General features: G+C 41.3%; 3 protein-coding genes and 1 long non-coding RNA gene across 16 annotated transcripts in view; 3 read left to right on the top strand and 1 right to left on the bottom strand.

Moving 5' to 3' along the window:
• LOC118103892 (hepatic lectin-like) overlaps window positions 1–15,842 on the top strand; it is a 207,725-nt gene that overhangs the window by 122,661 nt on the left and 69,222 nt on the right. The gene's annotated exons all lie outside the window — the stretch shown is intronic.
• LOC118103841 (hepatic lectin) overlaps window positions 1–15,842 on the top strand; it is a 228,139-nt gene that overhangs the window by 156,678 nt on the left and 55,619 nt on the right.
• On the bottom strand, window positions 2,300–5,612 carry LOC118104376 (hepatic lectin). 4 transcript variants are annotated; one of them, XM_047344119.1, is made up of 7 exons: window positions 5,349–5,601; window positions 4,968–5,033; window positions 4,107–4,220; window positions 3,810–3,875; window positions 2,964–3,115; window positions 2,763–2,887; window positions 2,300–2,686 (listed from the first exon to the last, which is right to left on the bottom strand). In XM_047344119.1, exons 1-7 carry the CDS (start codon window positions 5,407–5,409, stop codon window positions 2,509–2,511), a joined length of 762 nt encoding a protein of 253 aa, XP_047200075.1. In that variant the 5' UTR covers window positions 5,410–5,601; the 3' UTR covers window positions 2,300–2,508. The 4 variants fall into 4 exon arrangements, with proteins under 4 accessions (XP_047200075.1, XP_047200076.1, XP_047200078.1 ...); XM_047344120.1 differs by having other exon boundaries at window positions 2,964–3,109; window positions 5,349–5,600; XM_047344122.1 differs by lacking the exon at window positions 4,968–5,033 and having other exon boundaries at window positions 5,349–5,612.
• LOC118104393 lies at window positions 6,729–15,251 on the top strand. Of its 2 annotated transcripts, none has more exons than XR_007034935.1 (3): window positions 6,729–7,024; window positions 14,642–14,719; window positions 14,817–15,251. It is a non-coding gene; the product is annotated as an uncharacterized LOC118104393 (long non-coding RNA). The 2 variants fall into 2 exon arrangements; XR_007034936.1 differs by lacking the exon at window positions 6,729–7,024 and adding an exon at window positions 11,505–11,762.

Here is a 15,842-nt window from a genome sequence, read left to right as displayed (position 1 = left end):
ACTTCGTTCAGTTACGTATTGCTAGTTCCAAATTGAGAATTAAATTTAAAATTTAAAATTAAGTTTAAAGTTAAAGTTCAAAGTTGAGAATTAAATTTAAAAATAAAGTTAAAGTTAAAGTTCAAAGTTTGAGAATTAAATTTAAAATTTTAAAAAAATACAGTTTTAAAATTAAAGTTCAAAGTTTGAGAATTAAATTTAAAATTATAAAATAGAGTCAAAGTTCAAAGTTTAAAAATTAAATTTAAAATTAAAAAATAAAGTAAAAGTTAAAATTCAAGGTTGAGAATTAAGTTAAAATTTTAAAGAAATTAAAAAAATATATAACTAAGTCTTCAGTGGATCCAGAGGTGGTGAGAGGAGCTCTTAGGTCCCGGTGCATCCACGGCCTGGTCCCTAAGCTGGACCAGGGGATGGAAATTTTGGGGAGAGTGACAATTTGAAGGAGTCCAATTTTTAGTTTTTTTTGGGTAGATTCTGGTTAGGCGTGTGTAGTGCAGGAATGGATCGTTGTATGGGTGAGGCTATACCTCATAGAAGACTGGGCAACGTTTAAGGTCCTGATGCCCTGGACCACCACACCCCGTGCTGTCCTAGAGTCGGACCCGGGGCCTACTTACCCCCTGCTCAGCACAGACTATTCGTTAACACCGCAAGGTATCCCTAGTCTGGCCAGTCAGGGTTGAGAATCGGGCTTGTTTTGCTGGAAATGGTTTGGTTATTTTTTCTAGAAAGAGGTTTGGTTAGTTTTTAGGTTTTTACATTTTAACAGCATGGGAGACATTTGAGAAGCTCCCACAAAAATAACTAGAATAAGCCATGACAAGCATGGCCTTCCTAGTCATTGTGAGGGTTTGGAGGAAACAAGGATTTTTTCGCCAGAGCTCCGCCTCCTTGACTCTCCATAGCTTCCATTAAGATGTCACCTCCAGAGATAACTAGAATAAGCCATGCATAGCATGGCCTTCCTAGTCATTCTGGAGGCTGGAAAAACCAAGGTTTTGCGCCAGAGTGATGAAGTTGTTTATTTTGAGTAAGTACAAATTTCCCACAATTTTTAAATACAATTATATACATTATTCTGAAGTGTTCCCTTTGTGCATGATTAGTACTTTCACTTTTAGTATTTGAAGAATATTTTGATGTCAAGACTTTTAATTTTGACCAATAATTTTGTATACGATATATATTTTATATAGAGTTTGTCCACAAATAACATAAATTTAAGCAGATTATGCTCAACAATATAAACAATGAAAACTATGGAAACATATTAAATTCACTGGAGCTAAAATAAATCTGCTCTTTTTCTGAATTCATAAATAAATTCATAAATAATTCTACTGTTTTTCTTAATTCACAAGATTATTTTCAGATTTCATGTCATTAGTTTGCTTTTTTACCCTCAAATAAGAAAGGAAGTTATCTTTTTCATTAATTATTAATAAAAACTAATAAACTTTTTTTCGTATTTAACTTTCCGGAGTGACTCCTTGTTCGGAAGTTGCACAATGACGCGTCCAGTGAGTTTCGTCCAATCAACACGCGCCTCAGTTGACAGAACATCGTGACAGCCAATCGGACGCCGCATCGTCCATGAGGGGGGAGGGGTTTAACCGGCCATGCTCGCTCGAACCCTCACAGTCCGAGAGCTGCAGGACAGAAGGTCGCAGAGCTTCGGCCCAACGGACAACAGACGACACCACGTTCACATGTTTTTGTTAAAGTTGTTAAAGACATTCTTTCTGATGGAAACTGTAAAGAAGAGACATCTTCATCAAGACTTCCGGTTCTGACGCAATTCACTTCTCTCCAGTCGCTGCACATTCATGTTTTATTTCTTGTTTCCTTTCAGTCGGTTGAATGTCAACACTTTCAGTTGTGACCTGAGATCTGCGTCATTTTATTTGGAATAAAGAAGAAAGTTTTGAAAAGTTATGTTTGATTTTCCTTCCCATCTCTCCGGATAGAGAAAGACTTGGATCTCTGCCTCACCCGCAGCGAAACGATATTTCTTCATTCATATTTTAAGGCAAAACTATTGAGTGTAAATAAAAACTGACTCCAGGTCTGGAAAGAGAAGCCAATGCAGAAGTGCCTGAAACTTGTATTCTCTCAACCGACCAGCAGAGGGCGACTCCACTGGTTGTTTCTATAGAAGTCTATGAGAAAATGACTCAAAATAACTTCTCACCACATTAATAAATGTCAGTAAACATTTTTCCCGAGGAGGTTGAGATGTTCTCAATCTCTAGTTTCTCACACAAACACTCAGAATAGACTCAACAGGAAAGAAGGATATATTATATATAATTTTTAATATACATAGATTTTATATGAGGGAGGAGTTGACGTCACTTTAAAATGACAAGGAAACTGAAGAACATATGAGACTCTAGATATTATTCAAAGTTGTTTATGTCTGGAGAAGATCTTCATTAATAAAGCATCATGCCTCAGTTTGTGAAAGTGGCTGAGGACTCGAGCTCAATCTGATCCAACTGGATTTCAGGGACATGCTTTTTCTGGTTTCTCACAAATACTTTTATGAGGCGATTCGCAGGATTTATCGAACCAGGATTTCAGGTCCTTGGCTCTGTTTTTCACCCCCATCCTCACACAGTCCTCTCCATCAGGATTATCCCATATCTTGTTGTCTGGCTCTCTGTGCCGCCAAAACGTCAAACTGGGAAACACAGAACCGGATCCATGAAAACCTTTATACTGACGTCGATGACAAAAAGTGTTTCTCAATAACAAACCTTGGATCCAGTCGTGTGTCGTCCACCCAAAGCCATTCACCCTCGTTCTTTGAGTCTGTCAGTCCGATCCAGAACTTGTCCTCAGGATTGTCCATTTTTCCTCTCAATCTACACTCCAGGAATTCCTGAAGAGCAGAAGGTGATTTATCTGTGACGATGTGATAAAATATGAGAACATCGACCTGCAGCAGTGTTTTATACCTGCTCCTCTTTGTTGTTTATCACAACCAGGTCTCCTCTCATTGATGTGCATTCTGTTCTACTCTGATTCCAGGTTAAAGTAACCGAGGAGAAGAAGTAGCACTTTCCTCCATGTGGCTCCCAGCCGTCCTCGCACCTCGGACATGCTTCATTTTTGGAGAGATAACAGCAAAGGAAATCACTGGTTACTTTAGATCTGGAAGCTGCAGTGACTTTGAATGTGAAGAGTTTTGAATGACTGATGAAAATTTGAGTTTGAGAGGGTGGTGGTACACTGCCCTTGAGCAAGGCAGCTATTCTGCAACTGCAGTTAGTCAATAGCTGTGTCTTAATTCAGGGGCAGTGACTACGCTGTCCCATATCAGAGGCTCCTTCAAATGGGGCCGACAAATGCATCCGTCTAACCCAGAGAAACAAAGGCTCCAACGGGTGGATCCTTCCTGTCCCAACCTATCCCAGAATTCATTGCACTTAGGTGACAAACCCTTTTTCAAAGGTTGATGGCCGCAGGCGTTGAGCGTCGATCTTCTCGTTATCACGCTTTAATTTAACTGAACATCTAATGGGACAAATGTTAAAATAAACCAAGGGCATAAACACTTTCTCATCTTGTCTAAGTTCAGTTGTGTTGCTAGGTAACAGCAGTAAGGGCAGACACGAGCATGGAAATCCTTTGTAGACGAGAACGTCTCCTTTCTGTTCATGACCCGATGTAACTTTCATCAGTCGTTCATCAGAATCGTCTGAAAGAGAAGAAGCAGAAATGTGAAGAAACTACTTTAAGAAAAAGTGACCTTGCTGCGGATGAAACCTTAAAACCTTCAGAAACAAAATGAAGAAGTTTACCTGTGAGATTTTTTGCCTCATCTTGAAGCTTTTGGAGACTCTTCATGGTTTGAGTATTTTCATAAACTGATTAGAAAAAGACAATCTCGTCAGTAAAGGTTAAACCTTCATTTGATAAACGAGTCAGTTCTTGATGACGAGCAGGAGAATCATTAACTAGAAATGTTGTTAAATTCCATTTGTTGATTTTACTTCTACACAAACAAACATCTAAATGTAAAAATTACAATTTCAAGAAGTGTTTGGACAGATTTTATGACTCCTTCTGAAAAATGTACTTTCAGGAATCAAACTCACGGGTTACACCAAGAGCTGTGACGGCAGCTGCCAGGAGAACACTGAGGACCAGCAGGGCCACTCGCTCCGATGTGACCCCTGATCGCCTGTTTGATGCTGCAGGTTGTTTGGAGCCTGTTCAACAGCAGAAGACAAAGACGATGGAGATAAATGTCTAATATTCATAATCGTCTTTAAAGATGAAGTCCCACTTTCATGTCTTTTGTTTTTACAGTCGACCAACGACCAACAGAAATCAACTCTAACAGCTTAAAGATGAATTTGTAAAAACCAGAAGGAGTGTAGCCGACAGGAAGTAGAAGGCTCGACTGTTTCTTTGGAGTTGACTATAAATGTTTCTCTGACGGTCACTTCCTCATTTTTTTTTTTTTTTCACACCACTGACTTATTCTCACGCTTTTGTACAGGAAACACACGCAGATAGTTTTTACACCTTCTCTTAATCTTTTAAATAGAATTGAACTTCCTTTTTACTCAAACTAACGATGAGCATTTATTCACAGAAGTGGCTTCAAACTGATGCAGTTTACATGAGGGTCAAAATCATTTAAAGGCAGAAAACACATTTTATTATGTGATTGAACTCAAGGTTTAGGACAGGAATGTTATTTTTACTTTAGTATACACAACAATATGGCTGCAACTAACTCATGTCCATTATCATTTGATCTGCAGATTATCTTTCGTATAATACAAAGTCAGAAAATAATGAAAACGTCTTAAGGTCATTAGTTTTGTCTTCAGAATCAACAATCAAAAAACAGAAGAAATGAAAATCGATGATGATTTTCTTTTTTGTCATTTCCTTTGAAGAACGTGTGACACGATTGTTAAGATAGTTCCGTGCAGTTTATCACCCACCAGGTCGCTGAGCTTTTGAGTAATGGACGTTGCAATAAGTGGGTTCATCTGCAGAGGGTGTGGCCACTGCAACACAAAAATATACATATATGTACATTTATGTTCTGCTGGTAAATGTGTTCATGTTTCTGTCAAACAGAAAAACACAAGGGACGAATCCTGGAGACTTCTGGAATGTTTCAGTTTTACAAAATGGAAAAACAGGGAAGTCAAGTCCACCGAGTCAAAGACTGATGAAAATGAACAATTTCCAAATGAACAACTCACTGTTTTAACATCTCAAATTAATCATAATCATAATCATAAAAATAAAATAAATAATAATAATAATAATAATACAATGTGTACACTCAGTATTCAGTATTATACTTTAAAACTCACCATCTGTGTTTCCCCTCGCTCCTTTGAACTTAATATTATGAAGAACTTCAGCTTCAGCCATTTTCCTGCTGTGGGACCATCAGTGAGTATAAATTTGGAAATAAATTTAGTTTTGTCCGACACCTGCTCGAAAACTGTTCTAATCTTTCCTGTCAGACTCAAATGTGCTGAAGGCTCTAAGAAGACGTGTAGTTCCTCCAGACCACATCATTAGGATATTTCACTTCCTCAAGTTTTGTTCAAAACGGATATTTGTTGTTTTCTAACAGAGACGTCTCAGACGTGAGTGATGTTATTCAGTTTGAATGTTTCACAAAGGAAGTGATGAAGTAGTTTATTTCGAGTAAGTACAAATTTCCCTGTATTTTTTAATACAATTATATACATTACTCTGAAGTGTTCCTTTTGTGTATGATTAGTACTTTCACTTGTTAGTACTTGAAGTATATTTTGATGTCAAGACTTTTAATTTTGAACAATAATTTTGTGTATGATGTATATTTTATATAGAGTTTGTCCACAAATAACATAAATTTAAGCAGATTATGCTCAACAATTTAAACAATGAAAACTATGGAAACATATTAAATTCACTGGAGAAAAAATAAATCTGCTCTCTTTTTATGAATTCATAAATAAATTCATAAATCATTCTACTGTTTTTATTAATTGACGAGATTATTTTCAGATTTCATGTCATTAGTTTGTCTGGTTTTTCCCCTTAAATAAGAAAGGAAGCTATCTTTATCATTAATTTTAATATAAATAAAACAAATATTCTTATAAAATAAACAATTTCAGAATTAAGTTCGCTACGGAAAACCAATAAACGTGTTTACGTATTTAACTTTCGAATGACTCTTGTTCGGATGTTGCACAATGCGGCGTCCAGTGAGTTTGTCCAATCAACACGCGCCTCAGTTGACAGAACATCGTGACAGCCAATCAGACGCAGCATCGTCCATGCGGGGAGGGTTTAACCGTGGTAGCGGACAGGGCGGAGGCTCCGTCTCTTCTGACCGACTCTGCTGCGCTGTCTCCGGCTTCTCGACTCTTCACTGACCCGGTGAAAGTTCCTCCTCCGCTGCAGACATGGCTCCCAGCGCGCAGCTGAAGGAGGCGATGGCCGACATGCACAAGGGTCTGTCTGCAGGTTCTGTTGGAGAACGATCGCATGGAGAACATATTCAGTGACGTGATCTACAGCCAGTTCACCACCGAGTTCACCAAGATCCTCCAACGTCTCAGACCCTCGGTCACAGCCGCTGGTGAGTCAACGTCCAGGTCTTTATCTTTGATTTTGTGTCTGATCACTCGGATCTACTCAGAGATCCTGTTTGTTCTCCCCGGCAGGTTACGTCCAGTTGGGGGCGTACCCCCCATCGTCCTCCTCAACACCCTGCTCTTCTTCTGCTGCGAGGACTTTGGCTTCACCACGGTGGAGCAGCACCGCCAGCTGTCCTTCACCCAGCTCACCTGCTGCACCAGAACCAACCTGAACCACACCCGGACCACTTCCCTGCGCTTCTGCCGCCCATATCCACGGCTGAAGCTCCTCCAGGTGCCAACACGACTGTGAAGATACAACAGTGATGAAGAAGATTACATCTTATTACCTCCTCTTATGTTTGCTTTGTCATGTTTATCTGACACAGACGGAGTTCCCGCTACAAAACGTAAGAAAGATAACGTGGAGAATTCCCTGGAGATGATGGAGAATGTTAGGATTTTAATAATATAATTAGACACTATAGCCCCGAAAAGGATCGATTTTACGCGCACCATGTTTGTACCTTAACAGAAAGAATGAATGTGTGTGTGTCTGTGAAGATGGCAATGAAACTGAACTCTAAACAAATGCAGTATGTTAGACAGGGGTGGGGGCAGGGGCAGTTTGGGCTGAATATGTGGGAGAATGTGTGGCCTTCACATAGTGACTGTTAGTAGCCGTTGCTGGCTGGTTTTAATCTTGAAGTTGGTTGTGTGTGTGTGTGCGTCACATCGCAGTTCAGTTCTGCACCTGTCTGATCAGGCCTGTTTGAGAAGACTGTACATCTGTGGCAGACAATACACTGTACTTTAACTTGTTCTCATACCTAACTTATTATATTACAGCCTAAACTCCATTAGCTTTATTCAAACATCACACATACATGAATGCACTGTTTTCTTAAGAAACTTTGACATACCCTTAGAAAGAATTCAAGCAGCTGCCACTAGGGTCTGAAGGACAGATAGGAAAGGCGTTGTTTTGTCTAGAAAATGCGCATGCCATACTGAAGACTCACAAGGCTTCAGCCGGATAAAGGCTTGTTTCAAAACACCAAACCAAACACTGTCAGAATGTGAAGATTTGCCCAGCTACTATCTAAGGAGGGACGAAACTGGGAGCGGCTCCTCATCATTGGCGGATTCCAGTGCCTAGAGGCTGGGACCAGCCTGTGCACTAGCCACGGTGACTCCCCCTCGTTATTGACCAATGAAGTTCTACCTACTATTATAAATATTGCACCCGCCGTCCGTTCGGGGCGACTCTAGACTTCCCCGGCGGTATTAGACGGCCTGGGGCTGTACGTTGAGTGCCCATAGCTATGTAGTAGCTTTTCATTGCTTCTAAATAAATACTTTTGAACCAAGACCGACTCTTCTCTCTACCTAAGGATAAAAGAACACGACAAAATTTGGTGACCCCGACGTGATCCTGTAGAGAACTTTTGACCAGAAAGACCGGAGACCCAAAAGTCGAGGCCGCTCCGATCGATTCTCCACATACTCACAAGGCGCCAAACTAAAAGGTAAGCAGAAACCTGTTAAAACAAATTCTGCATTAGTTATATAGGAGGTAAAATAATAAAGTTATGTGTTTTATGGAAGCAATGAAAGGCTATGTGAAATAAACAGAGGTCTGGGACCCTGTGAAAGGTCTGGGACCTTGTGAGGGGTCTGGGACCCTGTCTTGGCGCAGAAGAAACAAGATAAAAAGCGAGGTCTAGGACCTGCGCGGGACGGGCGCCACACTTAAAAATCTGTGACGCACGAACCCTTAAAACTAATTCAGATTGGAGAAAAGACGATTCATGCAATAGATTGCATCCGTGCAACCTAATCTGGGATTAGGGTGTGTTCCTGGAGGAAGGGGCTACCGGCACTGACGAGTGAGGAGCTTAACTAGCCAGACACACCGTTGCTTGAATCGGGCACAAATTAAAAAGACGCCGAGGCCATAACATGTTTCGAGGACTGACAGATAAAAAGACTGACTAGAATAAAAAGACTGACAGAGACCAAAAAACTGACAATATAAAAAATATAAGATTTAAGAGGTCTGAATGTGTGGGTATTTACTAAATACTAAACAATAGTGTTTTGGAGATTGATTAAGAACTTAAGGTAACTAATACTTGTGGGTAATGGAACTGATCTGAGTAGTCCTAATATGAACTTCATGTAAAGGAACTATGGTGACACAGCACTAAGTCTGATACAAGTGTGAATGAAAGTGTGTGTGTGGAAAACGAGAGAGAACCAAATTAGGAGGAGATAACAAGAGGAAGGTCACCCGGCTGACAGAGACAGAATAAATAAGGAAATAAGAAAAATAGAGCGAGGTCGCCATCTGGTGGCGGATAAAAGAAAGTACAACTAGCGGTGTACGCCTGCCATCTGGGGGCTGATAAAGGGTATTACAGCTAGGGATAAAACAAGGACGCCACCTGGGGGAGACCAAAGGACATTACAGCTCGGGTTACAACTGGTTTGACATCATTGGATTGGCTTGTGTTTTTTGTTTTAATTTTTAATTTTAAATTTTTTCCACTAAGAGACAAATGACGACAGGAACTTTTTACAGTTAGAGATACACACCCCTGACATACCAACACGACCAACCCTGACCCACACAGATACACACACATTACAGCAACATGTCACAGCACTAGCATGTCACAACACCTCACTCGTCGTGGGTTGAAGCACTGCCCTTGGCGCTCATGTCAATAAGAAGTTCATCCAATGGTGTCACCCATCTATCCCCACATGAGCTTTCACAGGACGGCCCATGCCAGGGCCTCCTCGAGACCCTGGTTATGGACCCGGTTGGATGTATGTCAGAGAAATTGACTGACTACATGAAAGCCTTAACTAATCTTACTGAAGTTTTGTCTGCACAGGTCCAGGCGGCTGCTGGATGTTCTGACGAGACCCCCACGGAGACTCCTGTTCCAGTAAGACCGGGTGATTGGGTAAGGGTCAAAGTTCACAAGAGAAAGTGGCCCGACCCTAGGTGGACAGGACCTTGGGAGGTAACAGAGTGTACCTCACATGCGATCCGAGTAAAAGGAAAAAACAGGAGCAATTTGGCACCACCTCACACATTGTGTACCCGCTGACCCACCTTCTCGGTCTTTACGAGAAGTAGCCACTGATTTGGCCGACTCCTCCTCAAAATCTTAAAGTAATACGTTGACCACAAAAGGAGGGTCTATCTGTATGTCTTGTCTTGATTATTTCCAAATATAAGCTTGTATACTCTACTTTAAACTCAGCTACGCACCTCTGAGTTCCATATGAGCAAAGAGAAACACGCAGATAATGTAAATGACGATGGAGATAGCAGGACTTCACCCCTGTGGGTGAGGCCATCAATGTTTGTTTTTTCCTACCTGAGACAAATCCCTACTGCTTTCCATGATTTCTGTTACAAGTGTGATTTCTAGTAATCAGACAGTGAATTCTTATAATTCTAATAAATGTGTTTCCGTTGCTTTAACTCCATAGATAATTAAGACATTCTAAATGATTTACAGGACTGTTGACTTTTTTTGTGACGAATTCTATATAATACTTTGTAATTAATTCAAATATTGAATTCCCAGTTTAACTTTATGTTTGAGCACATCTTTTGTTTAATCAATTTTAGTGCTCCTATTTGATAAGATTATTAAACTGTTCTTATCCCAAGGTTGCGAAGGTAAAAAGTTCAGTTAGTAATTGTCCCAATAATTTTGTAATTGTACAATATGAATGTTTTGTACTTTAACAATTCAATTAGAGAAGCAGTTTACTGAGCTGGTAACATATATCCTGTGTCAAATGTTTTTATGTATTCAAGAGCAATTTTCGTTAATGGGACTAGAGAGTCCATCTTATCTGGTATTTTAGTTGGAGTTGTTTATTTTATTTATTTATTTTTTATTTTATTTTATTTTTTATTGTTTTATTAGATGTTTGTTTTATTTGTTTTGTTTATGTTTTATTCAAACAAGGATATTTTAATATTTCAAAATTCTAATTCAAATGTCAGACTGAATAATGTTCATTGCTCTTTGAAAAGGTGAACTTGCATGATTATGTTATAATATAATTTTTCCTAAAATGGTTTTAGAGTTATGACAATATATAATCCAACAAAATTTGCTATCGAGACCGCCAACCATAATATTTTTTATAGTGCACAAAATTAGAGGGTTCCTTGCACTGTTACACATATCCAAGCAAAATTGGTGCTGTGAAATGATATATCCTTAACTGAATAGAGATCGAATTTGGAGTGAAGAAGCAATTTCCAAACAGAAATTCTTTATTTATTTAATTTTCTTTATTTTTAGAATTGGAAGATAAAGACTACTTAAGAATTTTACTTGAGATTTTCACCCTTAGATATAATATGTGCTGACATCTTGCAAGTAAATTTTGTATCTGATGTTGTGATCATTTTATGATCAAAAGGGAGGAATGTAATGACATTTTTTTACCATTATACCACACTAAATATTATCTCTGCTTATGCATACTATTTCTGCTTGTGTAACTGCCAAAATGACATCAGAGCCACAAATCTGAGACTGTGCTCGTCTCCCCCAACAAGACCTCGAAGAGGCCTTCAGCATGTGTCTGTGTCTTATCTCCTGGGATTTTAATATTCACTCAGTCCACACACGTAGTTCTCACAACACATAGTTCACACACACACACACACTCACACAGTTCAACTCTTCACACACACACACATCTCTTCATTGCATCTACATAAAAAGCATACGCCTGCAACTGTTTCTTTGTCATTACAAATGCAGTGTGCTACCCAAGGGAATGAATGTGATAAAATGGCCAATGAATGTGAACGAACAGATAAATCTGCACAGAAAAAGTTTTCTTTGTATCCTACAGTGCCTCAGTGTGTCAGAGTGGACCACGATCTCGACTGTACCCCTCTTCAGAGACCTGAAGTGGCTTCAGCCCCAGCCGTTCACCTCCACGAACAGAACAGCAGACACCTGCTACAGGTGTGGAAAGAGGGGACGTTGGGCGAGGGAGTGTCCAGAGGAACGAGGTGCAGCTGCTCAGGCAGATTTGAGGAGGGGGGCCAGGAGAGAGCGGTGGAAACTCTGATTCATTCGATGCCTGAGATACATGGTATCGCACCCACACCACACATACAGTACATGAAAGTGACACACCAAATGTCACTGACACACACACATTGATATTAGAAGCAATCACATGCTTAGAAATGAAAAATTACTTTTCTGCATTGTACATCACATGTTCATATGGTTCCTGATATCACATATAAAAAACAATGGTTTAGAGATGAATGCAAAATGATAAACCTTTGATAACACGTTTTGTGGAACACAGGCCCCAGAGGTTACACCCACAGATACAATGCACAAACCCCCTTAGGACAGCTCCAAAGAAACATCACCCTCACCCGGAGGATCACGCCTGCCGGTTCCCCCGACAATAGTCTCTTAATGACTCTTAAACATCTCCACTATAACAAATTGACTAAAAAAAAGCCGCACTGGCAAGTCCTTATTATTTTTTGTTTTAGGAGTAGACATGACAGGAGCTGACCCCATGGGCATCGTAAGGGTAGACGTCCGTTCCTCCTCCCCTAGAACTCAGCCTTCCCCTTCCCCGTCTGATAACTCTACTACTAGCTCCACGAACTCTCCCCCTGAATCCACCTCACCACTACCATCCCCACCCAGCTCCCCTGCGGTACAATATTACGACGCCAGTACCGTTGAAGATGTGGTAGAAATAGAGACTGGATACAATGATGAAAACATATGGCTAAAATGGGTCCACTTTACCGCCCGTTCCCAAAACCTCACTAATTGTATAGTCTACAGTCAGCCCCGGCCCCCCTACTGATAGACTCGGATCGACCCGGTTTTGATTGCATGTATGGCTTACACATGGAAGCCAGTCCCGCCAACTGTTCTACTCTCAGTCATCTCTTTCCCCCGGCGCCAAACAACACGCTGCTCCCTATATTTACTCCAGTAAAGGGAAATTACACATGTCTGACTAAAAAAGGTAACTCATCTCACAGAGAGATGGGTTCAATACCGTCCTCCTGGTGTTCTAGAAACATCAATGTTACCGACTGGCACAACGCCACACAGCTGGAGTGGGCCCGCAGGTACCTCTGCTGGTACTGTGGAGGAAAACGCTTGAGGAACCGCCTTCCTTCAAACTGGAAGGGTTCCTGCACACTTGTTCAATTGGCCATGCCCCTGACTATCGTCTCTCCCCGCCCAGGACAACCCACAAGCACCCGCCGACGAAGAACAACGCATTTTGACTTAAATAGGGACTCACCCACATACATAGACGCCATAGGGATTCCTCGGGGTGTTCCAGACCAATATAAATTAGCGGATCAAATTGCAGCGGGATTTGAGTCTATCTGGATATGGGTAACTCCCAACAAAAACGTGGATCGCATTAACTACGTCCATTTCAATTTCCAACGCCTCACCAACCTTACTCGTGACGCCATAACAGGCCTATCCGAACAGCTCGCCCCTACGTCCCTTATGGTCACACAGAACCGAATGGCCCTAGACCTCCTACTGGCAGAAAAGGGTGGTGTGTGCACTATGATAGGAAGTTCTTGTTGTACATTTATCCCCAGCAATACAGCCCCTGATGGCTCGGTGACCAGGGCTCTCTCCGCCTTACGCACCATGGCACAGAACATGGCCGCAGACTCTGGAATTAACAACCCCCTAGATAGCTGGATGAACACTGCATTCGGCAAATGGGAAGGGCTAATTGCATCCTGCCTCCTCTCCCTAGCTATCTTTGCAGCTATCCTAGTCACCTGTGGCTGCTGCTGCTGAATCCCTTGCTTTAGGACCTTGCTCAACAGACTCATCACCACGGCTCTGACCAAGGAAAACATGCCCCATCCCCAACCCTATCAGTTGCCTTTGTTGAGTGGTGATGATGATGAAAATGATGAGGGGTTTGCATTGGATGAGATGGAGGTTGGGGAGATCGTGGATGATCCCCAGTAAGTTGTTCACACCATAAAATGGTGTGAAAGGAGGGATTTGTTAGGATTTTAATAATATAATTAGACACTATAGCCCCGAAAAGGATCGATTTTACGCGCACCATGTTTGTACCTTAACAGAAAGAATTAATGTGTGTGTGTCTGTGAAGATGGCAATGAAACTGAACTCTAAACAAATGCAGTATGTTAGACAGGGGTGGGGGCAGGGGCAGTTTGGGCTGAATATGTGGGAGAATGTGTGGCCTTCACATAGTGACTGTTAGTAGCCGTTGCTGGCTGGTTTTAATCTTGAAGTTGGTTGTTGTGTGTGTGTGTGCGTCACATCGCAGTTCAGTTCTGCACCTGTCTGATAATGCCTGTTTGAGAAGACTGTACATCTGTGGCATACAATACACTGTACTTTAACTTGTTCTCATACCTAACTTACTATATTACAGCCTAAACTCCATTAGCTTTATTCAAACATCACACATACATGAATGCACTGTTTTCTTAAGAAACTTTGACATACCCTTAGAAAGAATTCAAGCAGCTGCCACTAGGGTCTGAAGGACAGATAGGAAAGGCGTTGTTTTGTCTAGAAAATGCGCATGCCATACTGAAGACTCACAAGCTGTCAGCCGATTCATGGCTTGTTTTAAAACACCAAACCAAACACTGTCAGAATGTGAAGATTTGCCCAGCTACTATCTAAGGAGGGATGAAACTGGGAGCAGCTCCTCATCATTGGCGGATTCCAGTGTCTAGAGGCTGGGACCAGCCTGTGCACTAGCCACGGTGACTCCCCCTCGTTATTGACCAATGAAGTTCTACCTACTATTATAAATATTGCACCCGCCGTCCGTTCGGGGCGACTCTAGACTTCCCCGGCGGTATTAGACGGCCTGGGGCTGTACGTTGAGTGCCCATAGCTATGTTGTAGCTTTTCATTGCTTCTAAATAAATACTTTTGAACCAAGACCGACTCTTCTCTCTACCTAAGGATAAAAGAACACGACAAGAACCCGGAGAACCCGCTCCACTGCCCGGTCAGACTCTGTGAGTTCTACCTCTCCAAGTGGTGAGTGTCTGACTCGCACTTTCAGTTGAGGACGCCTGAGCAGTTCACATGTAACGACCTGTCTGAAATGTAAACGTCTTCCTCTGCTTCCTTTCAGCTCTGAGTCGGTGAAGCAGCGCAGCGACTGGTTTTTCCTTCGGTCCAGATCGCTGCTGTGTTCCCAGCAGCCCCCACTGGTTCTCCTCTTCCCCACTGGATGGCGACACCATGGAGGCCATGCTCGCTCGAATCCTCACAGTCCGAGAGCTGCAGGACAGAAGGTCGCAGAGCTTCGGCCCAACGGACAACAGACGACACCACGTTCACATGTTTTTGTTAAAGTTGTTAAAGACATTCTTTCTGATAGAAACTGTAAAGAAGAGACATCTTCATCAAGACTTCCGGTTCTGACGCAATTCACTTCTCTCCAGTCGCTGCACATTCATGTTTTATTTCTTGTTTCCTTTCAGTCGGTTGAATGTCAACACTTTCAGTTGTGACCTGAGATCTGCGTCATTTTATTTGGAATAAAGAAGAAAGTTTTGAAAAGTTATGTTTGATTTTCCTTCCCATCTCTCCGGATAGAGAAAGACTTGGATCTCTGCCTCACCCGCAGCGAAACGATATTTCTTCATTCATATTTTAAGGCAAAACTATCGAGTGTAAATAAAAACTGACTCCAGGTCTGGAAAGAGAAGCCAATGCAGAAGTGCCTGAAGCTTGTATTCTCTCAACCGACCAGCAGAGGGCGACTCCACTGGTTGTTTCTATAGAAGTCTATGAGAAAATGACTCAAAATAACTTCTCACCACATTAATAAATGTCAGTAAACATTTTTCCCGAGGAGGTTGAGATGTTCTCAATCTCTAGTTTCTCACACAAACACTCAGAATAGACTCAACAGGAAAGAAGGAGATATTATATATAATATTTAATATGCATAGATTTTATATGAGGGAGGAGTAGACGTCACTTTAAAATAACAAGGAAACTGAAGAACATATGAGACTCTAGATATTATTCAAAGTTGTTTATGTCTGGAGAAGATCTTCATTAATAAAGCATCATGCCTCAGTTTGTGAAAGTGGCTGAGGACTCGAGCTCAATCTGATCCAACTGGATTTCAGGCTCATGCTTTTCTGGT

Source organism: Hippoglossus stenolepis, chromosome 17 (assembly GCF_022539355.2).
Source record: "Hippoglossus stenolepis isolate QCI-W04-F060 chromosome 17, HSTE1.2, whole genome shotgun sequence".
Taxonomy (NCBI): domain Eukaryota; kingdom Metazoa; phylum Chordata; class Actinopteri; order Pleuronectiformes; family Pleuronectidae; genus Hippoglossus; species Hippoglossus stenolepis.
Note: the sequence above shows the minus strand (reverse complement) of the source record. Positions and strands in the feature narration are given on the sequence as shown.